We start from the raw sequence: 24,166 nt of genomic DNA, 5'->3' as shown, positions 1-24,166 counted from the left end.
AGCACGCAGCTCTTTGATAGGAAGCTATTTGCAAAGGGACAGAATGTTTTTCTGCAGCTGTGATGTGAGTGGTATCAAAGTTATTGACACAGTTGAAAAATAGCTTAATGTTATCTTCAAGGTTTCCACTTTCCTGTCGGCTTGAGCCTTGGAGATGTGTATAATTGCGACTCAGTAAGACAACCTTGACACCCCTCTGCAGAGAAATGTGCCCGTTTGATACAGGCTCAAGGCGAGTTTGACAAAGAGCAGCTTTTCCCTTGGGGCAGGGTGACCATGGAGAATCTGCTAATGAAGAGTTAATGGCCCAGGAACCCCAGCTTCACTTACCAGACGGGAAGGCTTTAATCATTCCTATCCTTCCTGTCACCACCAGGACAGGCCAACAGCCTAGCCATCCAGTCAGTAATTAGAGAGAAGGTATTTCTCTACTCTCCTGAGCTGACTGTCATATTGTTAAATTTGAAAACTATTTGATGATGAATCTCACAGCTCTTTGGTTTGACTGATGAGTGGAATCAGAGCACCGCCCCACATTCGCATCTGTTCTGTGGACAGATTTGGTGGAAAATAGTTTCTGGTTTCTTTTTGAGCCGCAGACCTTTTGACCTGTGCCTTGGAGACATCCATGGGCTCTTCATTACAGGAATTACTCTCCAAAGGACAAGGTCTTCATCAGTCAGCGTCTTTGGTTGCAAACCATAGCAACTAACTTACACGCAGATGAGCAAAACCACACTCTGTAGGAAGGCCATGGGGTGCCCACAGACCAAAGGAATAGTCAGTGCTCCAGGTTTTGAAAGGACAGAGTCCAAGGCAGCCCTGGACAGCCTGCAGCAGGAATTGCTCTGTGTTCAGGGATGCACCCTCCAATCCCTTAAAAAAACATTTCTTTTTGTCATTCTACCAAAGATTCTAATTCCCGGGAAACAATGCAGTTCCCCCTCTCTTGGTTAGGGAAGAATAGGGCACCATGCCTAACCATCTTGCCAGATATCTCCAATGGGGGAGAGATGTTTCTTAAAGAAAAACTGGGGGAATGCCGAAACCAGAAGAAGGGAGAGTGTATGCTAAGGGATGGAACTACAGAGCTTGCTACACTGCATCCCTCAGAATAGGGTCACGTGTGTGGCTGAAATGCACTGCAAAGCTCCATGTCACCTGCTCCAATTTATCTCACAGTGTTGCTGAACCTTAGGACAATGACATGTTAGCCCATTGACTGAATCCCTTCTAGTTAGAGCCCAGACGTGTGTTCCTGCTTTCTTCCAAGATGGTTGAAAGAAAAAGATGGATCAGGCAGGGTTCTTAGCTGCAACCAAGAGAAATCTGCGCTAGGTGGTTAAACAAAAGAGGAATGTACTAAAAGAACTGGATGACTCAGAGAATCTCCAGGAGGGCCAGAAGACCAGGCTGAGAGGCTGTGTAGCCAGGACCAATGCCCCAGGCCTACCATAGGGCAGTGGAGAGCCCCAGCGCTGCCCCTGGGCTCAGCTGCCATGGATCCCTTCACTGAGGCAGGGCTTGGACCCTAGTGCTAAACCCCTGTCGCAGCTGGCCTGAAAAACAGGATTGACCCATCTCTACCTTCACCAACATGGATCCTGCGGCACCTGCTTCCTGAGTCACCAGCTTGCCCTGCAAAGTACGGTGCTGGGGCACCATTTTGGAGGAGACCAGGCCACATGACTGGGCCCCAGCTGCAGAGGGGCCTGGGAAGGCATGTTCTGGCTTCTGCCTTAGAACAGAAGGCCTCTGCCTTGGAGGAAGCATGTTCAAGGGAACAACATGTGTCCTTAGGCAATTGTGTGACTTTGAACTTGTGTTCATTCCACTAATGGACCACATCTCCCATACAGCACTAGTAATGAATAGATGTTAAATACATTTCGTAATAATTTTATAAACCTTATGATGATACTGCATTCTATTTTTTGATGAAAACAAATATTGAAAATGTACCACAATTTTTTTAATCTTATGACGGGGTTACAGATATACCAGTATGCTCAAAAAGTGGCAGTGATTCCGACCTCTCAGAGGTTCCTTCAATATCAAGCTGTATGAACCTTGGGCAAACTCTTACACAGCTGTATTTCAGCATTACCATCCAGGACATGGTGTAATAGTACTTAGCTGCGGACTTAATCGTGTTGATAATATTGGTATTGCTAAGTATTTTTAGGTATCAATAAACAAATGTTTCATCTAACTGGATAAGATACAACTAAGAATGATAATTATAACAATGTTCCTTTATTTATTTATTTATTTATTACTAATGAGCTTGTACAGTTCACCAGAAATGCTAAGTACACAACAGAACTTTAGGACTGGATGTTTACATTCCATGTAAGTCAGTGTTCTATTATTTCCAAAACACTGTAATTATCAAGAGATCATTACAATTGGTTCAGATAATGCTACAACACAGAGGAAAATGCAAGGTTTTGCCGTGGGTTGTCAGGGTCAGCTTCTAGGAACCAAAAGCTGGCCCTTCCCTTCCCTTCCCTTCCCTTCCCTTTCGTTTCTGTTTCATTTCCTTTCTTTTCTATTTTCTTCTCTTCTTTTCTTTTCCAGCTTTATTGAGATATGATTGACATGGGACCAGGATTTTTGAGCAGAGTCTTGGGGCAGGGAGGGGGCATATCTGAGCAGTGAGAAGGGCACCCAGGGAAAAGGAAGACTCAGAAGTGTGGAAGTTCCTAAAGAACTGGAGACTCGCAGCTCTGGCTGGAAGGAAAAAGTTGGGTGAGGAATGACACCCTGTCAGACACCTTCCAATGTGAAAGTGGAAGCACATTCTTTTTGCTGCTGGTGATAATGCCGAGAATTTACATTTTGTGTTAATTTGACCTCATTGACATAGTACCTTATTATAGAGAATCACTTAGATGTTGCCTAATTGCCTTCTTTCTCTTGCTAACCCCAATGCTGAGAAAGTCAAAAAAATGGCCTTTGTTTTGGCGGCGGCAGAGAAATCTGATTTGATATTTTGTTGTCACAGATCTTTTGCTTTCATATTTATTTGTTTTTTCCTAGGCCACACAAGCACTTTAATTTGTATATTTCCTTTTGCATTTGTCCACATGCATATGTATTTTCCCATGCTTTCTGTAACTTTTTTTTCCATTTAAATTATATAATTATCATTTTCTTTGCTTCCCCATTGTATTCTTATTTCTAGTCTTTCACAGAAGCCCAATGTTCCATTGAGTAATCACTGGGAAATTGTTATGCTTCAGTTTTTCAATAGTTTAGATATCGTAATGGCAATTTTTGTGTATAGAACTTATTTCTTCTGTTAGATTATTTTCCTAACAGCATCTGTAACTCTTAACTTCCTGCTTGGAAAAATAAAGTTTTATGTCTTAGGGTTTTCCCTTTTTTGCCTCCCATTCTTGTATGTAAATAACCATTTCAGCATGAATTATTATGCATTTTACTTTCTCTGTATAGCAGCCTTACTCATACATCTGTCCAGACATGCTTATATAACATTTTACAGTATAAGCCCAAGAGCTTCTGCCATCAGTGTAACTGTGATATGCAGGAAAGCAGTAGCCCAGACTATGGAAGTATCGAAAAGAGATTGTGATGGTCATAAAACGACACTCTAGCCTGAAGGTCTAAATCTCCTCTATGTTGTTTCCTAGATTTATTTTCTTTAAGTTGTGTATCTTTCATCACCAACTCATAACTTATCATAACTCATTCTATACCTAGTAACCCTTTAACTATTTTATTCATTTTCCTGCTTTAATGACATTACTTACTATTTGATCAGTACTCTTCCCTCCTCCTTAGTGTTTGAAATTATTGTTGTTGTATTTGTACCTGCCTCCTATTTGTTAACCTTTTAAATGTTTCTCTGTACCAGTAAGTTGGTTCCTAAGGATACTGAAAGCTCTTTTTGTGCAGCATACACTGGCCATAGGACCCAGTGATGCCACTCATGGGAATTTACACTAAGAAAAGCGTTCACACCAAACATATACATGAATCTTTATAATATCTGTATTCATAATCATCAAAAACTGGAAACAACCCAAATGTTCTTCAGTAGGTGAATGGATAAACACTCTGTGGTGTATTCATACATTGGAATACTACTCAGCAATTAAAAAGGAATGACCTATTGATACACACAACAACTTGGATAAATCTCAAAATAGTTATGCCAAATGAAAGAAGTCAGCTTCAAAAGGTTACATACGCTATGATTCCATTTACATGACATTCTTGAAAAGAGACTGCTCTAGAGATAGAGAACAGATCAAGGATTTCCAGGAGTTATGCGTGGGGGGAGGTTATGACTATGCAGGGATGGTATGAGTTTTGGGGGGCGATGGAACTGTTTGTGTCCTGAATGTTGTGAGGATAACAAATCTATCCAGGGGTCAACATTCATAGAACTAACACTAAAAATGTAAATTTTATTGTATGTTAACTTAAAAAATATGGAAAGATTCCCGTTTCATCAAAGTAGTCATAGGTCCTTTGACAAGTTATCTAACCTCTCTAAATCTCAATTTATTTACTTGTCAAGTGTAGAAAATACTCTCTACCTTGAAGAAGTGTCATAAAGATGAACTAGAACGTCATAAAGTATCTACCTGACATACAGGAAGATCTTCTTTTTCTTTTCCATGCTGATATTTCTCATTGGGAGCAGATTCTTTTTCATGATTATTATTATCTGGGCTTTTTTACAGTTATTTGGCTCTTGGGGAACAGACTGGAGGGTTTCAAGCAGAAAAGTGACCTGATCTGATGTTCATCTTTAAAATATCATTTGAGCAGCTTTGTGGGGGGGATGGTGAGGAGTGTAGGAGGGTAAGAGTGGAAACATGGAGACTAGTAAGAGGTGTTGGGGGTTGTCCAGATGAGAGATGATGGTGGCGTGGACTCGGTGGGAGCGATGGAGGGGGAGAGAAATGGGCAGGTTTGGGATTTATTTTTTTTTTTGGAGGTGGAACCAACAGGCTTGATGATGGTTTGAGGAGTGAGGGAAGGTGGCTGGGGGTGTCATTTACTGAGTTGAGAAACTCAAGGGAGGAGCAAACTCGAGTGTGTGGGCTGGAGTCATCATGGAAAATCAAGAATTCAGTTTGGATGTGTTAAGGAGTGGAAACCAAATAGATAATTGGGTACAGGAGTCTGGAACCCAGGACCAGGTCATCGTCGTGTCGTTCATTTCCACTGGAGGTGCCACAGTGTCTCCCAGCTCCGCCCCTCCAGATTAGGGTTGCAGGGGAGCTTTTAGCTGCTATTCCTTTGACCTAGCCTTGGGATTTTTAGCAAAGCACTTTTCTTTAATCCATTCCTGAGAGCAAGCACTTGTAGAAACTTCAGATTATGCTTGTATGATCCACTGCTGCCAGATTTTCTTTTTCCTTTTCCATTTAATGTGATTTAGGGAAAGGCGAACACCCAGTATTTCCAAATATCCAGCTTAGAAGTCATTAGTCATATTGTGTAAGATTGAAAAGTATTAATAAACTACTGAGAATGCTGATGAATATGCAAACGCATGATAAAATATGCTGAGATTATAGTCAACATATTTTGTTATTTTTATTGTCCTCAAATTTCCAGTTTTGCCACAGACAAGGGAAAGAAATTCAAGATATAATTTTCCTTTTCAAAGTATAATTTTGTCTATGTTGAATTTTTTAAAGTTTTATTTATTTTTTTATACAGCAGTTTCTTATTAGTTATCTATTTTATACATATTAGTGTATATATGTCAATCTCCCAATTCATCCCACCACCACCACCCCTCCCACCCCCGCTTTCTCCCGTTGGTGTCTATACATTTGTTCTCAGCATCTGTATCTCTATTTCTGCCTTGCAAACCGGTTCATCTGTACCATTTTTCTAGATTCCACATATATGTGTTAATATATGATATTTGTTTTTCTCTTTCTGACTTACTTCACTCTGTATAACAGTCTCTCTAAGTCCATCCACGTCTCTACAAATGACCCAATTTCGTTCCTTTTTATGGCTGAGTAATATTCCATTGTATATATGTACCACATCTTCTTTATCGTCTGTCAATGGACATTTAGGTTGCTTCCATGACCTGGCTATTGTAAATAGTGCTGCAGTGAACATTGGGATGCATGTGTCTTTTGGAATTATGGTTTTCTCTGGGTATATGCCTGGTAGTGGGATAAGCATCATAAGAGACTACTACAAGTAACTCTATGCCAATAAAATGGACAACCTGGAAGAAATGGACAAATTCTTAAAAAGGTATAACCTTCCAAGACTGAACCATGAAGAAATAGAAAATATGAACAGACCAATCACAAGTAACGAAATTGAAACTGTGATTAAAAATCTTCCAACAAACAAAAGTCCAGGACCAGATGGCTTCACAGGTGAATTCTATCAAACATTTAGAGAAGAGCTAACACCCATCCTTCTCAAACTCTTCCAAAAAATTGCAGAGGAAGGAACACTCCCAAACTCATTCTACAAGACCACCATCACCCTGATACCAAAACCAAACAAAGATACTGCAAAAAAAGAAAATTACAGACCAATATCACCGATGAATATAGATGCAAAAATCCTCAACAAAATACTAGCACACAGAATCCAACAAGACATTAAAAGGATCATACACCATGATCAAGTGGGATTTATCCCAGGGATGCAAGGATTCTTCAATATACGCAAATCAATCAATGTGATACACCATATTAACAAATTGAAGGAGAAAAACCATATGATCATCTCAATAGATGCAGAAAAAGCTTTCGACAAAATTCAATACCTATTTATGATAAAAAAAAAACTCTCCAGAGAGTGGGCATAGAGGGAACCTACCTCAGCATAATAAAGACCATATATGATAACTACCAATTAACGATTGCCTCTGGGAAGGGAGGGACAGGGATGGAATTTGAGGGACAGGGAGGTATTGAGGAAACCTCCACTGTGTCTGCAAAAAGTTAAAATTCTGTAGAGTGGGTATTGAGTCAGTGCATTCATCATACTCATCTATGTTTGAAATATTTTATAATTAATATTTTGTTCTTTAAACGTATACATAAAAATAACTTAAAATTATAAACGAGAGACAATGCCCTTCTTCCACTCGCTCCATCCTTATTAATCACCGTAAAGAGTGATCTACTGGGTTTTTCTCTCAGAAAATGTAATTACTTTGCAATAAAATGTTAATGCTATGTTCTATTCTTAAAGTCACTTGTTCCAGTGATAAAGCTATGGCTTAATAGAGTTGCTAAATTTTCTTCTAAGTCATTCTTTTAATATTTCATATTTGTCAAATGAGCTGGTAATGATCGGGAACATCGTTGTTTTTACGTCAGGACCATTTCGGCAAAAACTCATCATCAGGCTGTTAACTTCAACATCTTCGAGGGCATGGTGTGCCATGGGGTGCCCCTGGTGACTATTTCAAGAGGCAAAGTGGTGTGTGAAGCTGGAGTTTTCAATGTCACAGCAGGAGACGGGAAGTTTATTCCTCGTAAACCATTTGCTGAATATATTTACAGACGGATCAAGCAGCAGGACCAGGTGAGTTGGGGCTAAGTGGGCTGTTAACACGGGCTGGATTGTCACTGGCTCCTGGATGCTGGTGATGGCGTTGTCACATACAATTGGTTAACATATTCACGGGGTGTTAGAAGAGGTTATGAACAAATACAGCTTTCAAAGAAAAAAGTCATTATTGGATGGATGCAGTTTCTTTTGAAGATTGGTGTCTATCGGGTTTCCTAATGGACCAAGTCAGGTTTTCCCAGGCAAGTGTAGGGCCCCTGTGGGCCTTTTGACAATTGCTGTTAGTCAGGGTCCTCTGAGAAGCAGCCATCCAGATGGATAAAAGTGTGACCTTTTTAAACACCTGGGAGAGAAAATGGGTGGGAGCCCAGGAAAGGCTGGGAGAGCCCTCAGCCTGCAATTCAAGCCTGGCCCCAGTGAAGGAGAGAGGGAGAAAAACAAGTGGTGGAAACATCCTAGACTACTATACAGACCAAGAAAGGTTGAGCAAGGCCTACAAGCAGCCCTTGAGCCATCTCCTGCATCCAGCCACGTGGCGTGCTGTCATTGGCTGAGAACAGCAGTGGGAGGCATGTCCTCCGACGAACAAAAGGATGGAGTTCAAACTCAACTACTGTCCCTTGAAACATCAAGCTCCCTGTCGTTGAAGGTCTGCAAGGTGTATTCTAATGACCACCAGAGCAATGGCGGAGTTTGAGGTCAAGGTAAATATGAATTCTACCTTGGTTTCCCTTTTCCTAGCTGTGTGGCCAAGAGCAGGTTTCTCTATCATCGTTGGTCTGTTTCCTCATCTGGAAAATGACAACAGTGTTTTCTCCCCAACAGATTGCAAGAGTCAAATGAGATTTTAAAACGTAAGGCACTAGTAGGAGGTCAATAAACATCAGTTCAGTCTCTTTGCTTTCCGCCTTTGATGACCGAATTTATAATAAAGGCCTCCAAGTCTTTGTTATAATCCAGTTGTTAAAAAAGAGGTGTTTGTTCTTTTAATATGTCTTGGATTTTCCAGTGTTTGTTTAGCTCATGCAGTGTTTTAAACAGTTTTAAAAATTCACTTCACTACATACAGTAATATATCAGAATTTTCAGACTAAAACCATCTAAATTGCTGGGTTTGGAGAGAGGCGGGGCACCGCGTGCCCTCAATCCCACATGGTAAGAACAGGCCGGAGCTGGATGGCCAAGCCCCACAGAGGCAGCCTTTCTGATTTTCACCTACAGGCTTCACTCATTAATGTTCCCAAACCGGCTGTGTAGCCATTAGAATTTGTAACCCTTGGGTTAGTTCTAAGGCTTCTGTGTCTTCTTTCCATTTTAAAATATACTTCTCTTTTTCCAAAGTTCTCTGGCTGTTTTCCGATTCATTTCGTTTGGGTCTTGTAGTCTCTTTGATTTCTCCTCTAATGTCTTGTGAAAATTTTTTGCTTGTGGATTCTCAGAGTTTGTTAGATAAGATTCATCCTTTTTAACCACTTCCTAAAGCTTTGATTAAGTAAACAAGTGCTCTAGAATGCTTTAAATTCTCAGGATGCTACAATTCTTTATATACTGTATTTCAGTCAAAATATTTAAGGTTGCAGTTTATTTTGCTGGGAGTTAATTTGTAAATATTGACACTGACAGGTGACAGGTAGGTAGAGGCTATAAGGTTTCCATGTATTTCTAAACATCACATGGTAAATAACAGCAATACTAACATTTACTGAGCTTTTACTGAAGGCAAGGCACAATGCTTGGGGCTCTGTCACTGTAACAACCCTGTGAGCGAGGGAGTGTTATTTTCCCCACTTTAAGTATTAGGAAACTGAAGCTTCAGGAAATTAAAAAACTTGGTCATGTCACATAGCTAGTATATGGCAGGACCAAAACATAAACTCCGGTTATCTGACTACAAAAGCTGTATGCTTAAGCAATAAACCATATAACGTAAACCGTAAAGATTGAGTTAAATGAGTTAATGGGAGATAAATTATTCTGAACTAGGTTTGGGGAAAAAATCTAAATGAGAGGCCTTGATGGCAGCTAGTTCATTCATGACACTTGTAGTAGTAATCCAAGGGATGAACAGATAAGCGTTGACTTAGAAGAGATAGTACCGACAGAACTGGGTGATGAATCATGTGACGCTTGAAGTGAATCCAGGACCAGCCTGCTCCAGGCTGTCAGTACCAGTTGCCCGCCAGCAGGGACACTAGACTAACTGGGAACCCCTGACAGACTGTATTTAAAGGACTGACTTTGCCTAAGTCTTCCTCTTGTAGGGAAAATATGCCGAGATCACCGAATGACTGGCTTCATCAGTTCTCCTTTTCAAATTGTTGTTGGGTATTTTATTGGCAAAATTAATGCCAACATCATTTTTTAGGAGTTCACTATCAATTTTGTGAGTTATTTTAGTTTCTCAATATTTTCTTCTGATACCAACTTTTTAGGTATTCTAGTGCATTATTGTTTTTACAATAACAATAAATAATAGTTGCATTATAATATATTGTTCTGAGCACTTACTATCTGCCAGGCACTGTATTTGGTGTAATTTATATTCATTATTTTACCTAACCTGCACAACAAGCCATGTGGGAGATATTATCATCCCCATTTTACAGAATAGGAAACTGACTCTCAGCAAGATTAAGTAACTTTCCCTGGGCTGAGCGGTAAGTAAACGTAAGAGCCAGGGTGTGTGATAAGACCTTTCTGATTCCCGCTGTACATGAGACCTCTGTAGAGCAAGAAAAGAGAAGAAAATGATTGTGAAACTTAAATCATGGGGAATGCATTATTTTAAAAAGTGTTGATGTGGAAAAAGTATCGAATAAAATGAGGTTTGGGGACTGTGTGGAGATGTTTCAGACCTTTTTTCTCTCCATTAGGCGAAGATAATTTCATAGAAGAAAAATATTATGCTAAAGTTAAAAAGAGTTGTTAGGAATCCTAGATTTTAAATTCACATGAGGTAATTAGAGCTCTTACTTTGGTTTTCATTTGAAATATTCAGATTTCTTTGTAAGTGAGGATAAGAGTTTGAAGGCAAGCAGGAAAGGCCCATACCATTTCTCCTGCTCTCCTGTTATCCTTCCCAAGAAAATTAATCACTTACCACTCTGGACTCCAAAGCACAGATTGTAGAGACACGCCAGTGTTTGTCAGTCCCAGAACTCAGCTGGTCTCCTGGCTAGAATGTTAGTTCTTTGAGGAACTTACTTTCTTATTCCCAGTACTTCCTATGTAGTAGGCGTTTGATAAATAAACAAATTGCAAATGGAAGGAGCAAAGACTATAGTTTCAGAGGTCATAGAAAGGACTTGAAATAAATTTACACAGAAGATTGCCTCTTGCCTCGTCCCAAACAGTGGGGTTGTCTGTGAACTTGATTCTTATCCACGATTTTATTACTTAGTGAAACTTGGCATCATGCTGTGCAGCTATCACTGTTAAGGGATATTGTGAGGAATTTCAAAGGACAGAAATGACATTGTGATGCAATTTGACAGCTTCAGGGAATTGTTACTTTATTTTAATATTTAAACAGGGGATCCTTAAGGGAAAAAATTTAAATCAGAAGATGAAACCTCAAAATTTATTTGATAAATGTTACGTAATAAAATACATATTTCAATTCAATATAAAAAGTCACTTAAGGAAGAGTGTTGGGGGATTCAGGAAAGAAAAATAAAAGAGGAAGGAAAAAAAGGACATGGTCCCTCGGTATCCATAGGGTTTGGTGCTCAGTATCTGCAGATACCAAAACCCACAGCTGCTCAAGTCCCTTATACTGTTGGCCCTCTCTATTCATGTACTCAACCAGCTGTGCGCATGGAGGGCCACGGTAACAGCAACTTCGGTGTTCAAGTACATTTTGAAAGAAGAAAATCAACTTACATACTATTCATTCTTTACCAAAAAAAACAAAAACAAAGACTTTTTAAACTCAAATGGCTTATTATTCCTAGAATTTTTGTGTGTTTAGAGTATTATAATTTTTACCAAAATTTGGAAGCATAGACATTCTTCAAGTCATCCCTTTTTCTCTTTTTTCAGTAATAAGCAACCCAATCTATTCTGGAAAATTAGGGTCACATTGCATTTTCTAGAGAAGCAGGGATAACTTCATGGAGTAATGCATGGTTTCAGAATACTGCTGCCAAAGCTTTTAAACTGGCTTGTGCCTTTGCAACCATAAGCATAATTTGCCTTTTAGATAAGATAAAATTAAATGGATGGCTGATCTAGTCCTTGAAACGGGTGTTCTCCATTTCCAAAATAACAGTTTGTCAATGTCTTTCTCAATGTGGTAGCTCAGAGAAAATAATTTCATATCATCAGCTGCCATGTAATTCTGATTTCCTCGGATTGATTGCTAGTAATTGCAAAAGGCGATACATATGTTGGAGCCAGCTCATTTTGGCTTATGAGAGACACTTGTATGTATCCCTTCCCGACTCCTCATTCAGTGGTGTCAGTAGCTTGAAATCAGCCATGGTGAGAGCATTTACACAACAGAAATAGGCAAGCGCTATAAATCAGGGCTTTAGGAGTGATGAGAAAAGGGGAAGGTGGGTTGTCAACATTTACCAGTACATCACTGTATACAGGGACTTTGTAAGTACTCTCTTTTCATGTTTTATCTAACCATTCAATGTTCATCCAGTAAATACTTATTGATGACCAATTATGTGCTCACATTGTTCTTGAGAAATAGCTCACAGGGTATTTTGAGGATTAAATGGAAACATTTGGTGGATAGTAAAACATTATCAAAATGCAAATGTTCATGTTATAGATCACCTCTGTTGAATCTAGTGATTCATAGTCCCCTGGAGAGCTCAGTCCTGTGAGGACCTCTAAGAACCTTGAAGTTCACCAGGTACTGAATACCTACCTCTAAATTCACCAGCCAGACATGGATTTCATTCTCAGGGAGTCGCTGCTCATTTGGACCGTTTGGTGTTAGGTCAGTGTCTGCTGTTTGGTATTTGGAAGTTCTGTTGTCTTTATCGCTATTTTAGTATCTTAGCCTCCATGATCAACATTGTATTAGTAACTTCTTGGGGTTCAGGATTCTTGTCTATGGTCTTAAAAATCTCAGAAAAATCTAGCATCCTAGCATTTTACTCTCTGCAGACAATACAGGTAAATTTTCTGTCAATTTTAAGCTTCCTCTTTTCCCTGATCAGCTAACCAAAAACATTTCTGCAATCATGCGGGTATAGTGATTGCAATTAATACTTATTCATAGCACTTCATATCGCGATATAATTCTCATTTTTGTCTATGAACTCATCACAGTGACAATCATCATTAAATACTATGAACTCAAATTGAGCTCCCATCTACCTAAGTAAACAACCAGCACCCTGCTGGGTGAGGTGCCATCCATGTTTCCTGTATTACTTAGGATAGCCTCTCACAGTGTTTTACCCTCAAACCTTTCTATTTGATTGTGAACCCATCAAGATGGGAAGAACTGCTGGCGGGGTGTGCTCATCTAATTTTCGCCAGCCTGTACTTGGGGAAAAAGATGTCCCACCCAGATCAGTCTTCCGAAGGTGTGCGCTCAGGATCCTAGTCTCTTTTAGGTGCTCCTTAAGAAAGCTTTCAAGTGATTTTAGATGATGCTACCCTCAGGTGATTCTATTGCCCAATATCATCTAAAAACTTCTAATAAGTCCTGCAGTCAAGAAATCTTTCATTTAACAAATGTTTGTTAAGCACCAGATACAATTCCACATTCCAGGTGCTGGGGATACAGGTGTAACTAAGACAGCAGTCCCTGGGCTCAAAGAGCTTTAATCCTACTTGTCTTTCAACTATAGTTTGTGGTGCTTAAGTTCTAGTTCTGTTTGAGATGCTAATTACACCTCCCTGTGAAGAGGTCAGTTAGCCACTTGGACAAAGGAGTCCGGAAATTGGGAGGCATTGGGGCTGGACATAAAATTTAGGAATCCTGGCATCTACATTTATTTAAAAACACAAGTCTGAGGCCACCAGAGAGACTGTAGACAGAGAAGAAAGGGGACTTGAGAAAGAGCTCTGGGGCTGCCAACCTTCAGAGGCTGAGGAGAGGTGGAGGGGAGGAGCCAGCCAAGGAGCCTGAGAAAGCTGACCAGTGAGATCAGAAGAAACGTAGGAGAACACGGAGAAGAGAAGAGACCTGCTTACCTTGTTCAACCCAGAACCCTCTGATACTTCCTCCTGGTCTTCCTGTGAGCTTTATGCTGCATTAATGTCCTCTAAGAAGTAGGTATGCAGGGACTTCCCTGGTGGCGCAGTGGTTAGGAATCCGCCTGCCAATGCAGGGGACATGGGTTCGAGCCCTGGCCCGGGAAGATCCCACATGCCGCGGAGCAACTAAGCCCGTGCACCACAACTGCTGAGCCTGCGCTCTAGAGCCCACAACCCACAACTACTGAGCCTGCATGCCACAACTACCGAAGCCCGTGAGCCTGGAGCCCATGCTCCACCACAAGAGAAGCCACCGCAATGAGAAGCCCGCGTGCCAAAACGAAGAGCAGCCCCCACTCACCGCAACTAGAGAAAGCGCACGTGCAGCAACGAAGACCCAACACAGCCAAAAATAAATAAATAAGTAAAAAAAAAAAAAAAAATAGGTATGCATTTAGTTGGGAGACTCAGGATGGTGTCCCTGTCATCACTGTACTCATCCTGGATACCTGGGAAAGAAGCCCACTTTGGACCCAACCACTAGGATAAGCTCTGAGCATTATGCACTGGTTACACCAGATGCTGATGCCCGTGTCAGGGCTGGGCATGTCACACTGGAGATGGAGATTTGCCATTTGCCACTAGAGAGAAGCCACATGACTACTTTTCCTGAGAGCTGCAGGGTAAGTCTGCTTAGAAAACATGTGCAGCCAAACTCTGGAATAATGCAGGGAAGGCTTAATATTTTGCAGAACGAGTGCCATCACCTTTCCATTTCGTCACAGTGAACATCTATTGAGGTTCTAAAATGTATATAGAGTACAATGCCAGGGGCAATAGACAGTACAAAGACGGACAAGACCTGGGTCTAGCATTAAAGAGCTTATGTAACCACATCTAAGGATGAGAAAAGATTAAAAGGTTGAAAGTACTGCAAGGCTTGAGACCAGAACTTAAATTGTCTTTGATTCCTGTCAACTTGTCTATAAAGGGGAAGACTGTGAAGTGGGGGGCAGCAAAAGCCTCCCCAGAGAGGGTCAGTCTGTGTCTGAGGTGGCGGTGTGGGCAGGAGTGGGTAACAGCCCACAGCCATCCTGGTGGGAAATCGGTCCCTGCCCGTCCCGAGCCTCAGCAGCAGATGAAGAGGAAGGCTGTGTGCACGTGAGACCTGGCCAGTCAGGTCAGAGACATTTGACGGTCAGTGTGACCAGAGTGACCAGCCAGGCTAAGAGGGGCCTCGTGGCATTGCTAGTACAGTGACTGAGCAGCCAGAAAGGGATTCTTAGACAAATGCAAAGGGCAAGTGCAACCTGGGGAGCAGATCAGTGGTGAAGCAGAACAAAAGAGGATGAGGGAAACTGAGTCAGCTCTGGCCAGGATAACTGACACAAAGAGGAGAGGAGCTCAGCTAGGGATCTCCTTCCCACCAACATCCTTCCACCCTTAATAGGAATTTATCAAGTATTTACTGAGTACTTGTTTTGGAGAAACAGAGCAATAGACCAACCCTGAGTCTGCTGGAGGAGATAGATAATAACAGAAAATGGTAAGCACGATACTGGATGTGGCAGAGAGGTCTAAAGCTTCCTGGGCTAATGATTGCCTGGGCTGAGTTACCGAAGATCCATTGGCGATATTTAGGTAAAAAAAAAGAGGGTTGGCATGCCATGATGGTTGAAGGCATGGCCCTGGCAGAAAGATGCTTGGAAGGATGCCGATTCACCTGGTTTGAGTCACCCCTGAGCCTGCAGCTGGGTTCAGGGAAGGGATCCTCCGAGGGACCTGCCGGCTTGTGGAGCAAGCCCACCCCCTGAATGAGGAGGGGGGGCCCGGGCTTGACGGTCCCGCTTAAATCACTGGTGTTGGTCATCAGTCCCCAAGAAGGAGTCCAGGAGAGATAAAAAAGTACAGATGAAAGCCACAAACAGAAAGACTTCGAAGGAACTGTTGGAACAGGGAGATGGGGGTGCTGATGAGGGACACGCAGCACAAAGGCAGGTGGCACAAATATCTGCACACTGGTGTCACTTTCTCCAGGGGCTGCAGAAGAGGCTGATGATTGAACTGAAATATGCCACAGGTTTTGCCGAGTGCAAATACCAACAGGAAAAGAGAGAAAAGCAAGACTCTTTACATTGTCTACAAGAGAAGTGTTGAAGGAAAGTGGAAACAAATCCTGGTTTGCTTGGATGGTCCTGAATTTTACCTGTTAATTACGTTTAGTACCCTTTACACTCTCAGAAGTGTCCCAGTTTGGATGATAAATTATATGGTCACATTAGGTTTAAGTACATACATATAGTTGGGCTTGAAAAATAAACCAGGAGAAGAAAAAACATGGAGACTAAGACCTGAAACGGGGGATGTGGTCAGAGAGTGGGGTATTAAATTAATTTAAAGTTTCAGGTGTGGATTGGCTCCAGGTAACTACAATGTCCAGGGGCTGGGTGGCAGCCATGGGAAGTTGGTGCTTCATTACCCCGCGTCGATGTTCAAGGTGATGGCAGGATCCAGGGCGAAGGAAAGGACTGAGTCGATAGCGAGCCAAGATGCAAGTCCAGCAAAGCATCCAACCAGACACAGAAAGTGGACAGAGGCTTGGACTTGTGCACAGAGGGCAGGGGTCTTCCTAGTCACTAAGTGATCAGTGTGCTTCAAATTCCACTATAGGGACACGGTCTCTGTCTTGTTCTCTGCTTTATCCTCTGTGCCTGGCAAAATACCTGGGGCTTGTGTGTGCTCAGTAAATATCTACTGAATGAATGAAGGAAATGCTTTGTATCTGGGAAATCTCATGTGCCTGTGAGGTAGGTTTTATTCCTTGCATTTCATAGATGAGTGAGTAGGCTCAGAGGAGCTTATTAACTTGCCAGTTTCCTACAGCCAGTAAATGGCAAAGCTAGAATTCAAACTTAGACCTACCTTTCTCCAAAGCCCACACGGTTGATCACTACAATATATTAGTTTTGGTGGTCAAAATAAGACAGATGTACACAAACGTACACACACACACATTTATTTTTTAAGAGCTTTTATATGCTAGGCATTATTCTAAATGCTTTACATATATTTAATCCTCACAACCCCCCTATAAATTAGGAGCTATTACGATCCCCAGTTTACAGCTGAAGCACAGTTTTAAGTAACATGCCCAGGCAAGCTTGTTCCAGAGCCCATGCCCTTAACCACTGTGGTTTACAATTACTTGACTTGCCAGTGAATTTGTGTCCACATTGACAAACAGTAGGATTTACTTACTTCTTATGAATCCCTTTGTTTAGAAAGTCCTGATTTCAAAAGTCTGCTCAAGCACTGAATTAACTCTAGCTGAATCCAGGGTTCTGCTACACAGTTGGCCACCAAAGAGGTATAGTTCCAGATGGGAGATTCTGTGGAAGGCTTGTTACAAGCGGGGACTATCAGGAAAATGAGGAAACACACACACAGATTGCTAGAATCTGAAACAAAAAGCTGAAAGTCTTAGGAGACGTACAACAAAGCACTCTGGGAATATAGACACCTAGAATTGAAACTACAAGAAAAGGTAGAATGTTGGAAAAGCCTGTAAGGCGGTTATAGAACAGAATGTGTGAGGATATGGCAGAGGCCCCAGTGAAAGTTGAGCTGGAAGGAATGATTGTTAGGAAGTGTTCCCTGGGCCTTTGTCTGATGCAGATCAACCCCAGTGAAAGAGTGGGGCAATGCCGGTACCCGAGGTCACCGGGAATTTCTGTGAAAGGGCAGGGCATGGGAGGCACATGATAAATTCACAAGGCTCATTTTTGGACTCACAATTCACTTAGGGAGCAGAACTTAGCTTTGAATTCAAGAAGCCAATAAGCCACAAGAGAAAAATGAAATGTTCTGTTTCAGACTTGCACGCCTACCCCCGTGGAGCGTGAACCCTATAAGGGAGAAGTCGTCACACTGAAATCCAGAGGGACAAAAGAAGACTCCACACATGGACCAGGAAACAGGCCCACTCCTGAACCAGGTGCTGTCAGTAAGGGATAGTGGGCAGAGAAAGTTTTCCTCCCTGACAGCATACGGAATTAGCATATCTCTTTCTTCCTTAGTGTTTAAAGAGTCCATGGTCAAGGTCAAAGACTTCAAAGTGACCTAAGACTCAAGGACGGACAGTTCAGCCAAAGGGCAGGCTGATAAAAGACCTCTTGACGCAGAACACTTGGATGAGCCTTCCAGGTTGAAGAAGGCCTTGGGCTAGCTTGAGGTTTATTCTCTGAGACGTTAGGAAACATTGCACAGAGGCCTAGAGAATCAAATATGAGCAAGAGGCTGGTAACACAGAGGGAGGCTGTTATTGAGGAAGGTTGGCACTACTTAAAACTGAAAGTGCAAAAAAAAAAAAAAAAAACTGAGAGTGCAAGTTTATAGTCAAAATTTATAAACCGATTAGGACTTTATCTGGAAGAAATGAATCTATGTATTGTAAAGGCAACCATATTCTAGAACTTAGAATGGAATGAAAAATGAATCATGTTGCTTTGGGTATAATTTTTCAGGAAAATTATTTGATAGCTTATTTCACGTAGTTTTAGAATAATAGAGGTATGGTCATTTAAAAAACGTTTGAGTGCTTCATCAGTTTTCTCTTAGTCTTTTGACATTCAAGTCTTTCTTTTTGAAGCACGTATTATCATCATCCTTGTCAATTTTCTTTTTCTTTTTCTGGGTTTTTTGGGGTTTTTTTTCCAGTTGTTTTCTGGTCCTGCTCTGCCAGGTACCTATTTCACCATGGCTTTCCTGTGATTTCAGCATTTCTCGAACGTCATTTCCACTGACTTCATGAAATCTACATGTTTTGCCAGTTTTGCAATTTCACTAGCCTCTATGGCTTTGTTTTTTCTTTTTAATATGTGATACATTTTCAGATGTTTCAGCACATAGCAGTCAGCAAAAGATTACAGAGGAGGTTGACAAGACGGACAGGGAGAGACGTTTGTGCTAATTAGGGACACTGTCCGTCAAAGGCCTCGTTTTATGCAAACCCAGTTAGGCATTGCAGGTTTTTACATTATGATAATAACCTGTGCTTCCTTGCATAAACCCTGAGGCTTGTATAATGGGGCCCTGTGTACTCCCAGCTGTGTTCTCTTTCATTATTGAACGCTGTTAAGTTTTTAATAATGCTGTACAGCCAGCAGTTCCAGCTTTGTTATCATTTCCTGACTATTGGAACTATTTTTCCAATCCAGGAAGGTTGTGTTAAAAATCCAGAGGAAGATTAGCAAGAGGAAGAAATTTTATTGAATGCTGTAACATGCTATTACCAGCATTTGTAGGAGCGGGATTAATGTTTACTTTGATTACAGGATTTCTTGGGGGTCAGGCTTGGGTTCTGCATCTCTTTGTGAGGGAGAATGTTACACTGCGTTCCTTTTATTCTGTTCAAAGGTAAAATCAGAGAAAAGGATGCTGCCGTTCCCATCCCAGTTAAACGTTGTCAGCCCGTGGAGAAGCAGGCCTTATTTCAACTCCCCAAGATCCTTTTGAAAAAATAATCGCTCTAGGCTTCTTTGATTTCCTTTCAGAAGCAATTGCCGCCTTTCTTACTGTGACTTTGTTGCTGTGTAAGATTGAAGATATAAATGAATATTATTGTGATAGAAAGTCTGTGTGAAAATTCACTGATGATACTTTAAAATGTCATCTTTGCTTGCACCAGATTTCTCACTTAGAATTTTTAAAAATCACTTTCTTGTTTAAAGTTTTTTAATGGCTACATTTGTTTAAAAATAGCTAACTCTGTGATTTTACATTCTATTGTAATTCGTAAGCATTTAGATCTTTACTGTAATTAATAAACATTTAGATCTTCATTTTATATCCTGTTATCCTGTTATCTGAGTTATGTGTGTCTTCTTTTAACTAGTGGGATTGGGAGTCTGGGAGGTTGGTTTTGATTCACAATTTCCTGAGAGACATCTGTTTCCGCAACTCCTGGAAATCAGGTCCCTCCGCAAACCCCATGTAATCAAACTGGATACTCAACCTTAGAATAACTCCAAGGCAAATTATCCAATTACACTGATGAATGCAGGATTTGAGGGAATTAAATGGAGTCAACGTGGCTGAAAGATGCTGCAGTGATACCTTCCGGCCCCTGTGCTTCCTGGTCTGTGCTCTGAGCCTTCTGTGTGTGCAGAGAAGCTGAGTTTATATTCCTTCTCCTGGGTAACTAGGCCAAGAGGGATTTTAAAAACATGCAGTAAAATCAGGGCAATTATGTTCTCACTGCAGACACATCTGCCCCGACTTACTCACTTAGATCTGGGGTGTAGTCACACTTTTGACAAAGGATGGTAGGAATCTAGTTTACTCAGTTGTGATTCGTTTTGAACACACAGTAAAAAGGATGATGAAATACATCTACAGAAGAATCACAGGGCTCTTTTCTCAGGTAAGAGATACCTTAAAATACGACTTTTCAGGCTTCCCTGGTGGCGCAGTGGTTGAGAGTCTGCCTGCCAATGCAGGGGACACGGGTTCGAGCCCTGGTCTGGGAGGATCCCACATGCCGCAGAGCAGCTAGGCCCGTGAGCCACAGCTACTGACCCTGCGTGTCTGGAGCCTGTGCTCCGCAACAAGAGAGGCCGCGATAGTGAGAGGCCCACGCACCGCGATGAAGAGTGGCCCCCCGCTCACCACAGCTGGAGAAGGCCCTTGTACGGAAACGAAGACCCAACACAGCCAAAAATAAACAAATAAATTAATTAATTAATTAAAAAAAAAATACGACTTTTCTCCTCCACTTTGGTTGATGAAAAAATTCGACAATAAGATGACTGAATCCTCTGAAAAGAAAGAATGAAATTGCTTTTTTATCTAGAAGCCAATTTTCACTCATCCTTTAGAATTCAGCTTAAATATCACCCTCACTCAGAGGCTTCCCCAGACCCAACACCATAGGGTTAAGTCCCACTTTCTGTTCCTCCATATCAAGGCCACCACGTACCCCGTCACAGCACCACACCCCACTGTACAATATCTACCTGCTTTACTTGTTGGCCTCCCCCAGGAAACTGAAAGCTCATTCAGGACAGGGCTGTCTGGTCCACTGTTATTTCCCCAGCATCTACCAGAGCACCAACTGATGGGCATTCAATGGATAATTATCAGAGGACATGAAGGAGTTCCTGCTAAGTTCCTGAATTGATGCTGATGAACTAAGTGAGAACTTTCAACAAAATAAGGATAAATTTTGTGGAGTATTTTAGTATAAAGGGGCTTTAAATGAAGAATACTGATTCATTATCTAGTATTTGATGGATCTCTTTGGGAGAATGAAATAGCCTTAGGATTCTACATTAACAAAATCATTTGAAATGAACGTGGGGATCCCTTTGTTGCTTTCCTTAGGCTTTGTCATGAACATGTTTGTAGAAACATAGTTCTAAATAAATGACATAAGGCGATGGAAAAACATGATTTCAAGCTATTAATATTGAATACCTTGTTTCTCAGGATTGCCTCTGGTATACAAAGTAAGGGTCCCTTTGTCACTAAACAACTGCATTCTCAAGGTCTGTCCAAAGACTAGATGGAATTAGTAGCTTTTTTTTTTTTTTTTTTAAATATTCACTCCTTCCTCTGATGGGCAGTATGATGTACTGGGAAGCAAAAAAGTGTGGGATCTAAACTTCTGTTTCCTAGTTGTGAAGCCTTAAGCAATTCTTAAAATTAAAATACATTATGAATTTATCAAAACATACCAAAAGCAAAAAAATTAACATAATCACATTTATATACCTATTATCCTGTTTAAGAAAGAAAACTTTACCAGTACAGCTGAAGAGCCCTGTGTGCTTCTCTATTCATTTCCCTTTCCTCCCCCAAGGTAACCAGTGTCTGGAATCTGGTGTTTTATTCCCATGTACAATACATCTTTTATATATTTGCTATATGTGTACATATCTCTAAGCATTGTTTTGTAGTGGTTAAATCTCATAAAAGCATTATATAGTATGTGTTGGTTTTTTCTTTGTTTGTTGGTATGTATTCTTTGGTTTCTGCTTTTTTGCAGTCAACATGTTTGGGAGTTACTTGTTTTGCTAGGTCTAGCTCTAGTTATCCATTTTATTGCTATACAGTATTTCCTTGTATGACCACACCGTAATCTATTTACCCATGTTCCTGTTGATAGACATTTAGGTTGTTTCCATTATCATAAACAACACTGCTATAAGCGTTTTTGTACCTATTTCCTTGTGCTCACTGAGTGCTTCCCTAACATATATGCCTTGAGTGAAGGGGGGTGGAACTGACGGGTCCGAAGGTGGGCGCATTCTCCCCTTAGTTAGATACTGGCAAATTCTTCTCCAAAGTGGAAACGTATGCACTCCATAACAGAGTGGAAGAGTTTCTGTTGCTCCAGATTCTCACCAACATTAGATATTGTCCAGTTTACTAACTTTGCTAATTTGATTCTTGTCAAAGTTATCGGAGTTTTAATTTGCATTTTCTTGAGTGCTAATGAAGTTGAGCTCCTTTTTATCATGCAGTTTAATTGATCTTACTAAGCATCAGCGTCTTCATTTATAAGATGAGAATAATAGTATCTTCCTAATGCACAAGGATGCTATGAGGGTTACAAAGCCCATACTGTGTGGTCAGCATGGGCTAGCTAAGATTACTGCTAATAGTGTCATGATGAAATAATAAACAGTGTGCTGCCCAGAGACTGCCGAAGTCTTGACTATTCTCCTGTGGCAAAGCTCACCAGGTTTGGTAATGCCAGCTCCTTTGGCAGCTGGAGGAGCATGGAAGCCAAGACCGGAAGGGCAGAGTGAGAGCAGGCACAGGGTGAGGGATTAGCATGGGCCTGGGGAGGGCTCAGTGGGCATGGTGGCCCTGGGTCCTGGCACATGTGAGCAGTCAGCAGGGGCACAAGCAGAAACATGGGGGATGAGCAGAGCCTGGCTCTCAAGTGACGCCTGTAGATCCAGCAGGTCCCAATGGCAGCATCTGCCAGGTACACCTGGGACCCTCTTCTCTCAGTGTTTTCTCTCCCCTCTGCCTGCCCACTGGAGAGGAGACAGCATCTTGTGGGGGAAAGAGTGTCGGCCTGTCACTGCCTTTAAAGTCACAAAGCTGGATTTGAACCAGGTGATCTAGATGCTTGACCTTCCTGAGCCTGTTTCCCTACTGGTAAGGTGGGAACAATTAATAATACTTCCTTGGCAGGGAAGAGGCGAAAGGATTAACTGAGATGATATGGAAGGTCAGATTCATCCTCTTCTTGTGGCCCTCCCCTACACCTGCTTTTACTCTTTTTTTGCCTTCTTTCTCACTTACCTACTATCGAACCCCCTGAAGGCACCAATAGATTCATTAGATTTCTTTGTGTCAAACCCACTCCCTTTCCTTCTTTTTGGAGAATATCTGCGGACAAGTTAAAAGGAGATAAAGGCAGTGGATCTATCATTTATTAAACACCTACTGTTTATAGAACACAAACCAAACCCCTCAGTTTTGGCTGCCACTGTCCCTCAACAGTACAGTGAGTAACACAAAGAAGTGCTCAATGAATTCATCTTGGGAAGAGAAGACAAAGAAGATTATGGTGATGGAGGAAGAAGAGAGAAATAATTCACAAATGAAAATCAACACTACAGCAAACCATTATTTGTGTTCAGGGGTCAGGACGGCATTTATCTCAGGAGCTATCCATAGCGTGTCAGGGGAGTTTGTAAAAATCTAAATGGCCAGTTGTGAAATATATTTGCCCACATTTTAACTCGGCCTATACAATAATCTAACATGATAAAATAACTGTTATATTTGTTATACAAAATATTTGCAACTGCATTATGATTGTAAGTTCCTTGAGGGCAGGGACAGTTTCTTAACAGCTTGTGCCCCAAACAACACCAGCACAATGATTTACACAGGGCAGACCTTCACGATGGGCTTGGTGAATTGAAATTAATGTACCGTGGCTGAGGGGATTTAAAGGAAAGCGTCTGAATTTGGAAAGGCTTGCTGAAGGAAAAGGATTTAAAATCCTATTGATGAAGACAGTCACACCTGGCAGAGGAGAGAAGGAAATATATTCTAGGAAAAGGAACAGTGCAGCAAAAGCAGAGGTTGGCTCAGCCAGGGCCATCAGCCAATGGAGGTTCACTGGGGACTGGCCATTGTGGCTCTATGGGCCAACGGAGTTTTCCAAAACAAGCTGTTGGGGTAAGGAAGTATTAACAGTATTTGCCTTAGAATAGGATGTAGTCGCCACAAGAACACAGAACCTTTGGCATTTTCTTTAATGATTTCTATAAATGTGCACAATAGATCATTAATATAACATTTATTAGGCCCTTATTGAAACAGAGCAGGACCCAGTGGGGCTCCTGGACATGGAAGCCTTTCTGTGTCCCCTGTTTCTTGTTTGTAGGGAATAGACTCCAGCCTCCATGACCTTCCAAAGGGCAGGTTTGAACAGTTG

General features: G+C 41.4%; 1 protein-coding gene across 1 annotated transcript in view; it reads left to right on the top strand.

Moving 5' to 3' along the window:
- The window catches only part of DPYS (dihydropyrimidinase), a gene marked incomplete at its 3' end in the record, with an annotated part of 77,724 nt that extends 60,031 nt beyond the window's left edge, over nt 1–17,693 (top strand). The window contains 3 exon segments of the mRNA XM_082434315.1: nt 7,347–7,554; nt 17,578–17,668; nt 17,671–17,693. Coding sequence (XP_082290441.1) covers nt 7,347–7,554; nt 17,578–17,668; nt 17,671–17,693 — 322 coding nt within the window.
- Between the last annotated feature and the right edge of the window lie 6,473 nt (nt 17,694–24,166).

The sequence above is a fragment of the Balaenoptera physalus genome (genome assembly GCF_965194825.1).
Source record: "Balaenoptera physalus genome assembly, chromosome: 17".
Taxonomy (NCBI): domain Eukaryota; kingdom Metazoa; phylum Chordata; class Mammalia; order Artiodactyla; family Balaenopteridae; genus Balaenoptera; species Balaenoptera physalus.
Note: the sequence above shows the minus strand (reverse complement) of the source record. Positions and strands in the feature narration are given on the sequence as shown.